General features: G+C 41.8%; 2 protein-coding genes across 5 annotated transcripts in view; one reads left to right on the top strand and one right to left on the bottom strand.

Moving 5' to 3' along the window:
• The window catches only part of LOC117352133, a 1,164,809-nt gene that overhangs the window by 353,639 nt on the left and 794,624 nt on the right, over positions 1-16,546 (top strand). The window lies entirely within an intron of this gene.
• MUC6 (mucin 6, oligomeric mucus/gel-forming) overlaps positions 1,064-16,546 on the bottom strand; it is a 103,769-nt gene continuing 88,286 nt past the window's right edge. For all 4 annotated transcript variants that reach the window (XM_033928259.1, XM_033928260.1, XM_033928261.1 and 1 more), the window contains 5 exons: positions 12,646-16,146; positions 11,789-11,809; positions 9,901-9,942; positions 7,364-7,466; positions 1,064-1,982 (listed from right to left, as the gene is read on the bottom strand). In XM_033928259.1, coding sequence (XP_033784150.1) covers positions 1,805-1,982; positions 7,364-7,466; positions 9,901-9,942; positions 11,789-11,809; positions 12,646-16,146 — 3,845 coding nt within the window. In that variant the 3' untranslated portion in view covers positions 1,064-1,804. The remainder of the gene's footprint in view (positions 1,983-7,363; positions 7,467-9,900; positions 9,943-11,788; positions 11,810-12,645; positions 16,147-16,546) is intronic.

The following is a 16,546-nucleotide window of genomic DNA, read 5'->3' as shown; positions in this document are numbered from 1 at the left end:
TTGCACCTGACATTGTATACTCGTATTCCTTATTTTATTGCCTAAATGCATTACCTTGCATTTCTCCACATTGAACTTCATCTGCCATTTCTCCGCCCATGTTTCTAACCGACACAAGTCGCTCTGGAGTTTCTCTCTATCATCCTGCGATGAAGTAGATGCAGAAGGCAAGGAAACTTGGAAAGCACCTTTTCAAGGTTAACCTTCATAAACTTTGTATGGTGTTGGAACTTGTAGGAATCTGCTCTGATACCCTGTCTCTGTAGTGTGTGCACCTAAATGTAGTATATGAGCTTTGGGGAACATTTAAATCCCCCTTTCTACCTCTTGGTTTTGGTTATTCTTCAATAAAAGAACTCTTGCCTGGAATGATTCCAAGGACCAGCTCATGATTTGCCATGTTGAACTCTTGTGCTGTTTTAGCTAAACCGCTTCCATTCCTGGCAGTACCACTATATCCTTTTGTGTTTACCGTTCAGACAAATGTGTGTTCTCACCCTTACCCAGATTGTTTTTCAGTAAGATTTGGTATCATTGCTAATAGTTTTTATCTTTAGTTTTAAAAATTGCAATCTGTTTTGACTGGAATGTGAGTAAGAAGCAAAGAACCACCAACATACTGTAGTTTTATTTTTTTTATGGTCTCCAAACTTCCATACTGTGCCCCGAATCGACTGCTTCACTCATAAAAAGAAAAGTAACTACATGTGCCTTCGGTACGGACCTTCCACCTTGAGTACCTGAAAAAGATCTTGCTGGCACTGCCTACCACGCCTCTGGAACAAACTACCTACCAGCATAAGATCATTAGAATGCCTACTGAGCTTCAGGAAACCTCTTCCCCTGATCCTGTGCCAATCCAAATCCTCCGCACTCTCTGCCGGCAGTCATCTCTGTTGCTATAATTCCTTGATGTTTGTCATATCTCCAACCTGCTTGAAGCTTTGCCTCCAGCTTTCATCTGTGTGCAGGGTTTTATCAGGTTGAACATTTTGGATGATGTCATTGTACCCTAAAGCTAAATGAGCTAATGTGAAAACACAGATCCAAACCAACTTACATATGAAGTGCAAGGTCCGTTTATTTGAAAGGAGAAATACAGAAGTGGGAAAACAAGTGGCTGAAAACAATGGTGCCAATAGTCCTCCTCGAAGGAGCTCAGTGTTTCTGCGCTTACCTTACTCTATCCAGCAAATACAGGAAGAGCCTCCCAACAGCCAGTGAAAGTATCAGTCTCATATTTTCAGTAATCAGTTATTTCTAAAGGTTCAGCCACGTTGGGGAGAGGGGAGGTGGTTTAACAAATTTAAATAGATTTTTGTTTTGCTGGAAAGCCAAAGTGCTGTTATCTTCTTCCTTAAAGTGCTGGGTGGGGCCTCTTGTGTGTGAATGTAATTCTCCTCAGTTTTCAATGGGGTCCTTTTATCAAGCTGCGGTAGGGATTTAACGCGCTAGCCCATAACGCCAGCATTGAGCAGGCGTTAGTTTTTTAGCCGGCCGCGGGGGTTAGCGCGTGATGAAATGTCTGACACGCTAACCCCGCTAGGGCGGCTTGATAAAAGGACCCCAATGAGTCCCCCCGCCTCCTTTTTAACAAGAAAGTCTGAAAACAAAACACATTAAAGCTATGATTCTCCTAAAGGATTTCTTTGATGTACTAGAGCCTCTTATATACAATGTGATCTTTAGAACAACGTAGTTGGCTTTCATTCCAATTTACTGCTTGTATATACAATGACCTCCGTCATCCTTTACAGCCAGCAAAGTGTGTGCTTGTATTCAAAAGGCTGGGCCCAGGGCACACTCATTTCATAACACACGTTGTAGTGCTACAGATGCATGCAGTAAATGTGACAACAGTCTGTGTGACAGTTTCATTTCTGTTAGGGCATTTCAGCGACACCTCTCTCACACCTTTGGTCTGTTCATCAGGCAAGCAGCAGCCACACTGGCTTTCTATCGACTGGGTCTCTGGATTATACCTGTTCAAAGAACACCACAAATGTAAAATACTGGCATCATTAGAAGAATGAAAATATTTCATTTTTTTAGATACATTTTGCTAGTCTGCCTCTGTCTATATCTCGGGAGGTATTTTGGAGACGGTGTTTTGTGTGACACAGCTGGGAGCATCTGTACACCCTCCTATTACTGTGTCAGCCATGCAAGTATTTAAAACATTTCTAGGCTGCCTGTTCCTAGATGGGTTACAATTAAACATACAAAAACTGAAATCACTTTCAAGAAAGAAAGGCTTGGATGATTAGATGTTTTTAACTTTCTCCAGTATAGACAAATCTTTGATATTCCTTAACTAATTAGGTGTTTTGTTACATAACAGGGGCTATAATTGAAAATGCAGCATAGTAACGTAAGGCTAGATTCACTAAAGCCCTCTTACCTGTCTGATCCGGTTCCGAATCTTGCTGGGTGACCCATTCACTAAAGGCTCCCCATGCAAATGACCTAATCGGAAACACGCCCACAAGCGATCCCACAGATCGCTGAAGACCGATTGCAATGCATGCATAGACCATCATTGATGGCTGCACATGCGATCCGTGCATGTGCCACTCTCCTGCACCAGCGAGTTGAAAACAAAGGGGGAGGGGTGGAGAAGTAATGGCAGGCAAAGGCAGACATGGTTGAGGGCTGAGCCGGGCCTGATCTCATCTCCCAATGGGACTTGCTGCAGCCTCTTTAAAAAAAGCCAAGGGGGGGGGGGGGACTCTCCAGCCTACCTGTGAGGCAGTTAGACTACAGAACAGAACACGAAACCCACCCCGACTCTCCTGCTCTTCCCCGCAGTGCGAGCCCATGGTTTTAACCCATGGGTTTAAAGCGGGACTGAACTGCATGGAAGGGCGGCAGAGAGCAGGAGAGTTGTGGCGGCACTTTTCCCCACAGACACAAAGGTTTAGCGGACGGAGAGGCAGGCTTGCTGCTTGAACACACGAGGCAGGCAGGGCGGCAGAGAGTAGGGTTTTTCAGGGCTGCAGGTCTGGTATTTCAGGGCGGGAGAGAGCAGGAAAGGAGTGAGCGACTGGTCCTCATCAGTCGCTTGGTTTTGGATCAGCCAGCCCAGTTGGTGTGCCTGAAAAATGTTAGCGAATCGCTGCCTTCCTAGATTTGTATGCCATTTCCCTCATTTGCATGCACAGATTGGATCGGGTGCGGACAGGATCGGCCAGAAGGTTAGTGAATCGGGTACATGACCGGTTTGCTTAGTGAATCTAAATGACAGCAGATAAAGATCTGAATGGTCCATCCAGTCTGCCCATTAGTTATACCCATTAAAAATACATGTTTAAAATTAACTTGTCTCTTCTTTGATATTTCTCGGCCATAGACTAAAGGCTGCCTGGTATTGTCTTAAGTTCCGACTGCTGAAGTTGCCATCTAAGCTCACTTTAGCCTAAACAACTGTCATGTTTGCAGGATATCTACCATAAAGTCTGGCCAGTAACATTCTGATTTTTCAAGTTAATGGGGTTCCCATCAATGCTCTCCCCAACTCATCCTACACCGAATCACCATATAATCAGCATAATGTACCTGCAACTTCTCTGGCAAACAAAATAGTTACTTTCCTTCAGGGCACAACACTTGGGATGTTTATGGTTTATATTTGTATCCCGCATTTCCCAAAGTGGACGGGTCATAAGAAATGTAATCACTGTTCAGTGTGTGAGGTGAATGAAGAATGTGAGATTTTCCAGTGGGAAAAAGCCGGGGTGGAGTTACAGCTGAGACATACCACCTCTTGTGAATCTATGGGGGTAGTTTATGTGCTAAAATGCCCTTGTAAAAGATTATATGTGGGGCAAACTTCAAGAGCATTTAAAACCCGCCTTATTGAACATCGGTCTTGCATTAATACTAAAAAAACGGAGGCACCTATAATGTAACATTGTCTATCAGTTGGACATTATTTTGAGACTCTAAAATGTTTAATTTTGGAACAAGTACATTTGGGTAAGCAAGGAGGGGATCTGAAAAGAAAATTAAGGCAACGTGAGCAGTTTTGGATTTTTAAACTGCAGTTCATGGATCTGGAAGGACTAAATGCAGCTATTGAGTGGCAAGCCTTTTTTTGACCTTTGGTTGCCTGCTATTGGCCAGTAGAGGGAGTGGGCGGGCCTCCTTTGATGTCGGGGGCAGGGCCAGGGCCAGGGCCAGGAAGAGGAAGGAGTTTAACTCTGTTTGCTGTCTCTGAGCTGATGCTGTGGTTAAGGAAAAGAATGTGCTGTGTGCTTGTGAAGCCCTTTTTCCTGAGGAAACAATTTGAATATGAAACAAGACTCTTGTTGAAGAAGGGTTTGGGAAATCTACAAACATTGTGCTGGGTTTCCTTTGGGCATTGGTTAAGAACTGTTTGCTTGTGAGATCAAGTGTGTGCTACAACTGAAGTTGGCTTCTTTAAAAAAAACTCTGTATAAGACTGTGGAGAAGCATGGCTATCTTTTTGCTGTGGGCTGTCAGCCATTGAGAGACCGGAGTGTGTGCAACTGGAGCTGCAACAGTTCCTGAACTGACCTGGAGGACTCACTACTACTTTTTTTTCCAGCTAAGTACTTGGCTTTTTTGTTTTTTTATGTTTTTGTATTTTGTTTTGTGCACTTTTTTTGTTTAACTTTGAGGCACACTGCTGTGTGACTGTACTCTGGTGATTATACCTTACTCTACAGTTGGATGGGGGTTCAGGGTTTTCTCAGACTGTCTGAATTTTTTATTGAATTTCCCACCTAACATGTAAGAGGAGCCGATGATTAAGGACATGTTGCCTTATTGGCTAAAAGTACTTGACTTGTAATTATATATTCAGTCAGTGTGTCTGAGGCTCATTTTGATTAAGTTGTGTACAGTGACAGTTCACAGAGTTGTGACTTTTTTTGTCTATTTATTATGTACCATAAAAGTAAAAAAATTGACAAAAAATTTATTTACAATTGGTGTTTAGATCACAATAAATCATCATCATGACAGCACAAGTACAAAACAACCCCAATTTCAAATGATAAAATGACTAATCAAGTGGCCAGTGCTCTCACACAATTCAAGATTCAAAGTTCAGGTACTTCATTTTACAGCAAAGTTGTTTTTTCAATAATCTTTTAAAATTCTGCAAGTTTTTCTGCTGGCAAATGTTAATGGAAAAATTTTTTTTTCACTCGGAGAATAGTTAAGCTATGGAATGTGTTGCTAGTGGATGTGGTAAGAGCTGATAGTGTAGCTGGTTTTAAGAAAGGTTTGGACAAGTTCCTGGAGGAAAAATCCATAGTCTGTTATTGAGAAAGATACAGGGGAAGCCATTTCTTGCCCTGTATCGGTAGCATGGAATGTTGCTACTCTTTGGGTTTTGGCCAGGTACTGGTGACCAGGATTGGCCACCGTGAGAATGGGCTACTGGGCTTGATGGACCATTGGTCTCACCCAATGAGGCTATTCTTATGTTCTTAAGCTTGAAAGCTGGTGTGAAGGTCCATCAAGGGGCATTGATGTTTTAGTGGCCTGGTTGTTTGGAATGGCATTGCCGAGTCACAATATGCCCTGTGTTTTATTGTTACCCTTGTTTGTAATGTTCTGATTTAAATTAATAACAGAAAAAAATTTAAAAAAAGAAAATGACTAGATGTGGGAATTTTCATTAGGATATATGATAGTTGAGAATCACATCATGCTTTCCATGATGTCCATGTTTTATCATTGTATGCGTTTAGCATGTTATTCTATAGCAGTGGTTCCCAACCCTGTCCTGGAGGACCACCAGCCAGCCAGGTTTTCAGGATAGCCCTAATGAATATGTATGGGGCAGATACGCATACCTGTTACTTCCATTATATGTAAATTTCTCTCATGCATATTCATTAGGGTTATTCCGAAAACCTGACTGGCTGGTGAACCTCCAGGATCAGGTCGGGAGCCACTGCTCTATATGAATTAAAAATATAGAGTTTTCCTCTTTCTGATATTTCCTAACTTCCTAAGGAGTTCTTTTACTAAGGTGTGCTAATGGATTTATCACATGCTAACAATTAGTTTGCACAAAATGCTAAAAAGCCTATTTTTTAACCTAAGGCCTACTTAGCAGATAGTGCATGCTAAATCCATTAGTGAACCTCAGTGAAAGGATCCCCTACATTTTCTTTTCTTTCCCCCGGTTCAAATTTCTGTGCCTTGTTACAGACCTGTTGATCTAGGTCCTGTGATCAAGGTCCTCTAAGTGCTGAATTATGAAAGGGAGCTTACAACTCCCTGGACCATCTCCATAAACTGATAGGTTGACAGTTGGCTTTCGGTCCCAATTTTCAGGCCCCACTTGCTAGCCTGGTTTGCGACCTTAATGATGGGTATGGTAGAGATTTCCATACTGTGTGCAAATAGCTCATGTTTATTCATTGTGGATATCCCTAAAGCCAAACTACTGTAACTAGGGAGTCCCCAGGATAGGCTGAGTTCACCCTGACCTAGAAGACAATGGCGGTCAATTGAATGATGTAGATGGAACCTTAGCTTCCTGGTAATTCCATGCATTGTTGCCAAGGTAACATCTCTCCCAGAGGTCTGCCTACTAAGGATTAGCAAGCACGAAATACCATGCAGCTTATAGTAACAAAATGGACTCTGTGGCATTTAGCAGCTGATCCTAAATCATCTGGTGCGTAAAAAAATGATGCCAGACACATGTCAATCACACTTGGGCATCATTTATAGAATGTAAAAATGTAGGCGAGGGTTTTAAAGTTTTTGGAGAATCATGCTTAGCGGTGCCTAACTCACGCTCCACCCGTAGAAATGCCCACGAAGTCCCATGCGATAGATGCCTTTCTCTCAATCAGTGTGGGGTTTTTTAAGCCATTACTAAGCCTATTAATAATCAGTTCTTGGCGGTTCACAAAGTAATGACAACAAGTAATTAAAAATACAGATCCAAATAACAAAGTCTTATACAAGAAAATAACACAGTTCAATAAAAGATGCTGACTAACAAAATACAGGGTATTTTGCCAATTAAGTTAGGCGCCCTTTATAGAATCAGTCCCTTAGTGCAGGGGTGTCAAAGTCCCTCCTCGAGGGCCACAATCCAGTCGGGTTTTCAGGATTTCCCCAATGAATATGCAGGAGATCTATTTGCATGCACTGCTTTCATTGTATGCTAATAGATCTCGTGCATATTCATTGGAGAAATCCTGAAAACCCGACTGGATTGTGGCCCTCGAGGAGGGACTTTGACACCCCTGCCTTAGTGTATGCTAATGATTAGCACATGCTCAATCCATTAGTGTACCGTGGTAAAAAAGGACCCCTTAGTTTCTGAGATTTGGGCATTTTTCCCCCTTTGGTGATGACCACCAGCTCTTACCATGAGTTTGAGCTGCACTCTCCTTTACATCGGGTTAGAGTCACCTCTACATTGCATCCATCCTTGGTCAAGTTAGTCTTGTATTCTTCGGGGTGGCAGGATTCTAAAGGAAAGAAAAAGAAAAAATCCCCGTCACCATTTCAGCAGAAATTGCAAATGACTGCGAACAATCCAAGGGACCACAAGAATCTTTATGAATTGCATCTTCCTTGATAGTGCTATGATAAATAGAATTTACGTAAAAGTCTCGTTCCATTTTCTTTTGTACTTTTTCCCTTACACAGCTGCTTTTCTTACCTCTATCCATTAGCAGGAAGCTAAATGATGGTGGCCACTGATGTTTTCTCATTTTAATCCTGCATCCTGTCCTGTAGAACAGGCAATGGATTTGCTTCTGACCTCTAGGAAGCTGTGTGATGGCTCTCTACCGAGTTATAAATTTTTTTTAAAAAGTATCATTTGTGTCTCCCTTCGAGCACTGTTCTATTTAAGCTGAGTGGAAATCCTTCACCTATCGTCTTATCAGCTGGGGGTGTTGTTTCACAATCACATTTTCAATAGTGAAGGCAGGCAAGCCCTGCAGTACCCCAAGGGAAGGGTTACCAGACGTCCCCAAACCTTCCCTAACAACTAGGCTTTTAAATTTGTATGAAATGCCATAAAAATTAATTCCATTCTCATATCCAGGAGCATGGCATTTTATACTGCAGCTCTAGATCACTAATGATCTGTTCTTGTTTCTTTGACAGTGGGGATAATCAACAAGAAAGCTAGAAGGATGCTAGATTGCTTATGGAGAGGTAGGAGCAGTAGAAAAAAGGAGATATTGATGCCCCTGTATAAGACATTGGTGAGACCTCATTTAGAATATTATGTACAATTCTGGTGGCCACATCATCAAAAAGATATAAACAGGATGGAGTTGGTCCAGAGGAAGGCTACTAAAATGGTGTGTGGTCTTCGTGATAAGGCGTATGGGGACAGACTTAAAGATCTCAATCTGTATATTTTAGAGGAAAGGCGAGAGAGGGGAGATATGATAGAGACGTTTAAATACCTAAGTAATGTATATGAGCATGTCAAGTCTCTTTCATTTGAACGGAAATTCTGCAATCAGAGGGCATAGGATGAAATTAAGAGCCGATAGGCTCCGAGTAATCTGAGGAAATACTTTTTTACGGAAAGGGTGGTAGATGCATGGAACAGTCTCCCAGGAGAGGTGGTGGAAAGAGACTGTGTCTGAATTCAAAAGGGCCTGGGATAGGCACGTGGGATCTCTTGGAGAGAGAAAGAGATAATGGTTACTGCGGATGGGCAGACTAGATGGGCCATTTGGCCTTTATCTACTGTCATGTTTCTAAGAAATTATATGATGCTCTCTTGGTACTACCACTGGATTCCATCTGCCAAATAAGTAGGATCTTTCCTTCTCATTGCATGAAAATAATATATCATGTAAGAGAAATCACTATGGATCTGAATAGCTCTACCTGGAGCACGCTTAAGTAAATCTTTCCTACTGTCTTTGAAGCAATCCAAAGGGTCCTATTTATCAAAGCACCTTCTATCTATGCTGCAACAGCAGTTGCCCCACTAAAGCAGTTCTGAAGAGGTGCTGAGTGAGGACCTGAGGGGAGGAAAACTTCATTGAAGTATTTTACCTGCTGCAAATTGCATTCAAACTTGGGAAAATTTCATTGGGGCCAATTTTGAGACCATGGAAGGCAGGGCCATATCTGGTGACCGGCATTGAATATCCAATCTATTTTTCCACTGTATTTGACACAGATGGCCAAGCTGATATTCAACAGCTGAACAGCTAAGTCATGGCCAAAAATAAATCTGTTATTTAGGCAGGTCTAACTGGCCGCTAAGCTTAGCCAGTCTGCACAGTATATTTAGACAATAGTGTCTAGTTTAGCGTTTTATGTTGCATTTTGGAGCTTAATATATAACATTAGTTTAGACTCAGAATAGATAGCAGTTGAGGGAAGTCTCTTTATAGTATCGGAAAGATGCAAATTTTTTTTAAAATAATGACAAATATTATTACCAGAGCACCTAGAAAGAGTCCACAGGGTACCTGTGCCAAATGATGAAGTACTGGCAACCTAAGCATGTGCCCTAACACCAGAAAGCTTCTCCAACTCTCCCAGGATTGGCCAGTAATGACCTCAACAGGGTTCCTATTGGGTTGACTATTCCAACTGGTGCGGCACTAGTGGAAATCAGCAATCTGAGCATACTTCCTTTGGCAGAAAGCTTCTCCCCAATATACTCCCCCTCTGTCAGTAGGAATGTGCAGGAAGTACTTCATTTTAAGGGCCAGGATCCTGCTCAGCCAATGGTGAAATGGTGGAAATTGGAGATGAACGTGTCTGAAGTGCTCCACCTCATCCAAAAACTGCCTCTTCCTTCTCCCTCGCCTCCATTTTGTTATACTTAACAGAAAGAGGACTTATGAAATAAGGTCTTCCAAATTATTACCCCCATCGATACAGTACAATATGTAGAAATGAATGATTTTGCATGTTTACTTAGAGGAGATGATGGTGGTGAAGATGAAGGTTCAACTTTGCCTAAAACATTTGAAATAAAAGATATACATAAATTAGAAGTAGCAGAACACGTACAACACAAAGTTCTCAAAAGGGCCTGACCTTTTGGTGCATTTCCTGAGATAAAATATTTACATATGCCAAAATTATGCCTTTGTTGATTTAAGAGTCTGACTTCCCCATGCAGTGTAAGGGCCGAGTTGTCCACTGGAGTGGCCTGTGTGGAGGACAGTTTTCCAGACTATTTCACCAGGTAAATATGCCTTTCTGAGATTGGTCCTCAGTGTGGTTAAAAGTACATACGTGCTACACATTAGTCACATTAAAGAGAGGTATGCATAGAGACATCTGGGTACATCGGTCGTCCCCACAAAAGAGAGTGCAAATGTTGTGGGACCTTTTGTGGCATATACATGGATGCTGCACTTAAGCAGGTTATGGATAATCATTTGTCTAATCAGAAGATTAGATAGTCGGAAAGTGACCCAGCTTAGACATATGAAACTAAAGCAGGATCTGGGGGCACTCCATTTCTGCCAGGACCATGGAATACACAGTAAATAGCAAATGCAGCAATCACACTAACACCCAGCAAGTTTACCTTAAATCAGATAGTTGCTGTAGTGGTACCTCCTAAGTCTTCTGCACTGGGGGAAAGTGTGGCACAGTGGTTAAAGCTACAGCCTCAGCACCCTGAGGTTGTGGGTTCAATCCCACGCTGCTCCTTGTGACCCTGGGCAAGTCACTTAATCCCCCCCATCGCCCCAGGTATATTAGATAGATTGTGAGCCCACCAGGACAGACAGAGAAAAATGCTTGAGTACCTGAATAAATTCATGTAAACCGTTCTGAGCTCCCTTGGAAGAACAGTATAGAAAATTGAATAAATAAATTATGTGTACTGAGGGGTTTCAATGTATCTTACACTTAGCATTAATTTTGCCAGGAACTGCTCAAACTCGGATGATTTCTCATTACAAATAACAAATCCTTATCCTGCCCACGTAAAGCAAGGTTACCCTCAAATCAGCTGTGGTCATCCCTGTAGTGTTTGTATGGGAAACACTACATTGTACTGGGTCTTCATGAAATAGTCCTTAATGGAGTGAAGAACTAGCCTATTGGTCAGAGCACTGGACTTGTAGCCAAGCGTGTCTGCTTCAAATCCCACGTCTGCTCTTGTGATCGTCCATTGCCTTCTTGCCTCTCCCCCCATCCCTCAGCCTCTTAACTCATTTCTGCCTTCTTCAAGGGGGTCGGAGTGATCGCCACGATTCTTGTCAACCTGGGGATGATACAGGTCTTCAGTTCTGTCATGCATGAAATGGCACTGCTCTCTCGACACCCTTCTTTTAGCTATGGGATTGTTCCTGATTCCCTGCCCACGTAGACAGCAGTCATGGGGTAAGAGGCTGGGGGAGGCATGGTGGATCTGGAATAGTGTGAAAAGCAACAGAAACCATTTTTCTTTTGTTTTAATGATTTAATGAAAGATGAAATGATACTGAAAATATTTCAAGGACATCACATTCCCATAATGTTGGTTCTCTGCAAACCAGACTTGAGCAACCTTACAGCTAATTGGGTCAGATGTACTAATCAAACGGTGCCTCTGAGCTCTCTGTGAGTAAAAGTGTGAATGCTGTATTTGCATTATTTGTTTCACAGGCCAAGGGTGGGGGCAGTTTGCAGACAGCTTATTTGCCCAGGTAAATGGCTTTTTGGAGAACTGTCCTCAACGTCCATATTGAACAATACAAAAAAAAAACAGAGAAAAACGCATGATATGCAAAGAGTCATGAAAGCACAAGATTAAAGGTCATGAATAAGGAGGAATAAATCTGTTGCAAAAGATCTAATTAATTACCAGTTGCAGTGACTTGTGTCCCTGTCATTTAAAACAGAAAAAGAAAAAGTTAATGGAGCGACAACAGAAACATGCAGAACACAGGCTGCTCAGTGTATAATTATAAAATGCAGTTCATCTGCAGAAAGTGAAATAAAACCAAAATATACATAGGTAGATTATTCAAATGTCACAGATGCAGTGGATATCTAAATGGGCCAATATGTCACCAGTGCAGTTACTCAATGTAAAGTTTATGGTAGTTGTCTCCAAGGCGCCTCGCTGCTCTATTAGCATGTCTGTGTGGCTAGTCCATTAGAATGGTGGCCCCTCTGTCTAAATCAGGGGTGTCAAAGTCCCTCTTGGAGGGCCGCAATCCAGTCGAGTTTTCAGAATTTCCCCAGTGAATATGCGTGAGATCTATTAGCATACAATGAAAGCAGTGCATGCAAATAGATCTCATGCATATTCATTGGGGAAATCCGGAAAACCCGACTGGATTGCGGCCCTCCAAGAGGGACTTTAATACCCCTGGTCTAAATGGTGCTGGTTTGAACATTTCTAACTTGGATGTTTTTGTGTTTGTTAACAAAACTTCTGAATGACCCAGTAATACAGGTGTTAGTAGGCAAAATGTCTAGACTACCAGGACATATAACTTTATTCATCATTTTCAAAGTCCAGAACAAAATAAATAACACTGAGCAAAGTTCCTATGGAAGATTCCACAATATTTTTTATGATATATTGTTTTACTAAATTTATTCATTGAAATGGTAAAACTAGATAATAGATCCTAAATATGTCACAGGATAATATAGCAAAGCAAAGAAAGAAACTCAGAAAACTTAAAATAAAAACAGTTTGTTGTAGCTTACCAGGGATGGATGTAGTCGCTGTAGAACTGAGCACTTTGGATGTTGTTGGGGAGTGGCTTCTGGTCGAGCTGATTGTTGAAGTGGATATTCTCGTGGGAATGACAGTTGATGTAGACATTGTGGTAGGAGTAAATGATGATGTGAATCTTGTGGTGGGGGAGGATAGCGATGTTTTCAGAACAGTGGAAGAAAGGGATGTATAAATAGTTTCAGTTGGTGAGATTTCTGTAGATACAGATTCCCTTTCAGCTGGGGTGGTTTCTGTGAAAACTGAGGTGGATGTGACATTGGTTGCAGCTATGGAAGTAGACACAGTGAATGGAGTAATTGTACTAGTGGAACTGATAGTGGGAGTTAGTACGGAAGTAGATGTAATTGATGTGGTTGTAGGAGTTACTGTTGAAATAGATGTGGAGATGGGTCTAGTAGCAGGAGTTTCTGTGGTAGATGGGGTAGAAGGAGAAATTGATGAAGGAGATTTAGTGACTATGGTGGTGGGAGTTGCTGTTGAGATAGATGTAGTGGACATGGTGGTGAGGGTTATTGGTGAGATAGATGTAGTGGATTTGTTTGATGGGGATGTGGTACTAAGAGTTGCTGATGAGACTACAGGGGATGTGGTGGTAGAGGTTGCTGTAGAAATGGATGTAGCAGATATGGTCACTGGAGCTGATGTGGTAGTGGATTTGGAGGTAGTAGCTGCTGATGAAGAAGATGTGGTGAAGGGGATTATAACTGAGGTGGATTTACTGGTTATAGTAGATGTAGCTATTGTTGTAGGGGTTATTGGTGAATAGTATGGAGTGGACATGGTAGTGGTGTTTGATATGGATGTGGTAGTAGGAGTAGCAGATGTGATTGTAGGGGTTGTTAGAGTTGTAGGGATAGAAGGTGCTCTTGATGTGGCTGTAGTTGATGTGGTAGTGGGGCTGGTTGTAGGAGTTACTGTTGAGGTATATTTAGTAGAACTAATTGATGAATAAATTGTTTCAGTTGGTGTAATTTCTGTAGATATAGACTCAGTTTCAGTTGGGGTGGTTTCTGTGAAACCTGAGGTTAATGTGGCATTGGTTACAGTCGTAAAAGAAGACATAGGGAAGGGAGTAACTGAAGAGGTTGAACTGCTAGTGGGAGTTAATGTTGAAGTAGATCTAGTTGACATAGCAGCAGGAGTTACTGTTAAACTCAGTGTTGAGATGGATATGGTGGAAGGGGTTTCTCTAGTGAATGAAATAGATGAAGTAGAAGGAAAAGCTATTGAAGTAGTTTTACTGGATGACATGGTCGGGGTTGCTGTTGAAGTGGATGTGGTAGTTGGAATTGTTTTTGTAGTGAAGCTGGTGGCAGTAGTTACTGATAAGGTGGAAGCAGTAGGTATAGTAAGTTTGGTGGTAGGAATTACTGTTGAGGTAGATGTAGTGGAGGTAGTGGTAAGGGATGGTTTTGAGGTTGTGGTGGGTTTAGTGGTAGAAGTTGCTGTTGAGTATTTAGTGGATGTGGCAGTGTGGGTGGCAGTTGACGTGAACATGGTTATGGGGGTTGATGGAGAGGATATGGAGGTGGTTGATATGGTTGTGGTAGTTGGAGTTGACGAGATGGATGTAATGATTGTGGGAGGAGATGTTGCTGTTGTAGTTATGGTAGTAGAACTAGTGGCAGTAGTTGCTGAGGAGGTAGATGTAGCAGATGTGGTTGTGGGAGTCATTGTTGAAGCTGTAGTGGGTCTGGTAGTAGAAGTTATTATAGTAGATATGGTTGTAGGTATTGTAAAATTTACAGCAGGCCTAGTGGTAGGAGATATTGTTGAGGTATATTTAGTGGATGTGGTTGGCATTGTGAAAGTTATAGTGGGTCTGGTGGTAGGAGTTATTGAGATGGATGTGATAGATTTGCTAGTGGGTGTTGTAGAAGTTGTAGTGGGTCTAGTGGTAGGAGTTACTGTTGAGGTATATTTAGTGGATGTGGTAGTGTGGATGGCAGTTGAAGTGGACACAATAGATATAGTGGTGGGGGTTGTTGCTAAGTGAGATGGAGCAGACTTGATGGCGGTGGTTGACATGGATATGATTCTAGGAGTTGATGATGATATAGATGTAGGGATAGAAGTTGATGTGGATGTAGTAGATGTGGTAGTTGGAGTTATGGTAGTAGAACTAGTGACAGTAGTTGCTAAGGAGGTGGATACAGTAGATACGGTTATGGGAGTCAGCATTGAAGTTGTAGTTGGTCTGGTGGTAGGAGTTATTGTTGAGGTGGATGTAGTAGATGTGATAGGTGTTATGGAAGTTGTAGTTGGTCTGGTGGTAGGAGTTACTATTGAGGTATATTTAGTGAATGTGGTGGTGTGGGTGGCAGTTGAAGTGGACATTGATGTAGTGATGGGAGTTGTTGCTGAGTAAGATAGAGTGGAGGCTGATATTGATGTAGTAGTAGGGGATGGTGATGAAGTAGATTTAGGGCTTGCAGGTGTAGAATTTACTGTTGAAGTGGTTGTAATAGATGTGGTAGTTGGTGTTTTTATAGTAGTGAAACTAGTAGCAGTAGTTGCTGAGGAGGTGGATGCAGTAGGCTTGGTTGTAGGAGTCATTATTGAAATTGAAGTGGGTTTGGTGGTAGAAGTTATTTTTGAGGTGGCTGTGATAGATGTGGTGGGTGTTGTAGAAGTTGTAGTGATTCTGGTGATAGGAGTTACTGTTGATATATATTTACTGGACGTGGTATTATGGGTGGCTATTGAAGTGAGCATAGGTGAAGTGGTGATGGGGGTTGTTGCTGAGTATGAGGGAGTGGACATGGTGGTTGTGGTTGATATAGAAGTGAAAGTAGGAGTTGGTGAAGAAGTAGATGTGCTTGTGGGGGTAGAGGTTGATGTTGAGGTAGATGTAGTGGATGTGGTAGTCGCAGTTGTTGTAGTGGTAGAACTAGTGGAAGTTGGTGATGAAGTGGTTACAGTAGATGTAGTTATGGGGGTTGTTGCAGAAGCTGAAGTGGGTCTGGTTGTAGGAGTTACTGTTGAGGTGTATTTAGTGGATGTGATAGAGTGGGTGGCAGTTGAGGTGGACATAGTAGATGTCATAGTCTGGGATGTTGGTGAGTGGTATGGAGTGGACATGGTATTGGTGGTTTCTATGGATGTGGTAGTAGGAGTTGCTGATGGAGTGGATTTCATGGTGGTTGGGGTGGAGGTTGCTGTTGAGGTGAATATAGTGGATGTGGTAGTTGGAGGTGTTGTAGTAGTGGAAGTGGTAGCAGTAGTTGCTTTTGAAGTGGATGTAGCACTTGGGCTGACCACTGTTGTTGTTATGCTGGCAGTTGATGTTGAGATGGGTGTTGTGGATTTGGTTTCTGGTGAAGTAGATTCTGTTTCAGTGGAAATTACTTCTGTAGATGTGTACAGTGTTTCTGTTGACATGGGTATAGAAAGTGTGTTAACAGTTATAGTTTCTGGTGTTGGTTTCTCTGTAGATACAGATGTGGTTTCTGTTGAGAAGGTCTCAGTTTCTGTTTAGGAAAAATTGGTAAAACATTAAAAGGGAAATTATACTTAGAAAAGCTGAAGCTTACAGTACATCATAAGATATTGTATCACTTTAATATATGTTAATTTTACCTCCCTTTGACTGAATGTTTTTAGGTGGCGTATAATTTATGGATTATTTGAAATTGCTATACCACCTTTTTTGTCAAGCACGTCAAACCAGTTTATAATCTAAAATGATCAAAAATAGCAGAAATTCATTGTCTGGTAGGATATGAAGGAAAGCAGAAAGCGAACATTAGATAAAATGTTGGTGAGAAGGTAAATGAATACTTTAAGAGCAAATGAACAGAGAAACTATGAGGTAAGAATGGAAAGGTAGCAACCAGGACTTAATAAACTACTTGAGAACAGGATGAATCT

The sequence above is a fragment of the Geotrypetes seraphini genome, chromosome 19 (genome assembly GCF_902459505.1).
Source record: "Geotrypetes seraphini chromosome 19, aGeoSer1.1, whole genome shotgun sequence".
Lineage (NCBI taxonomy): Eukaryota > Metazoa > Chordata > Amphibia > Gymnophiona > Dermophiidae > Geotrypetes > Geotrypetes seraphini.
The sequence above is the reverse complement of the archived record's forward strand: the minus strand, read 5'-3'. Positions and strand labels throughout refer to the sequence as shown.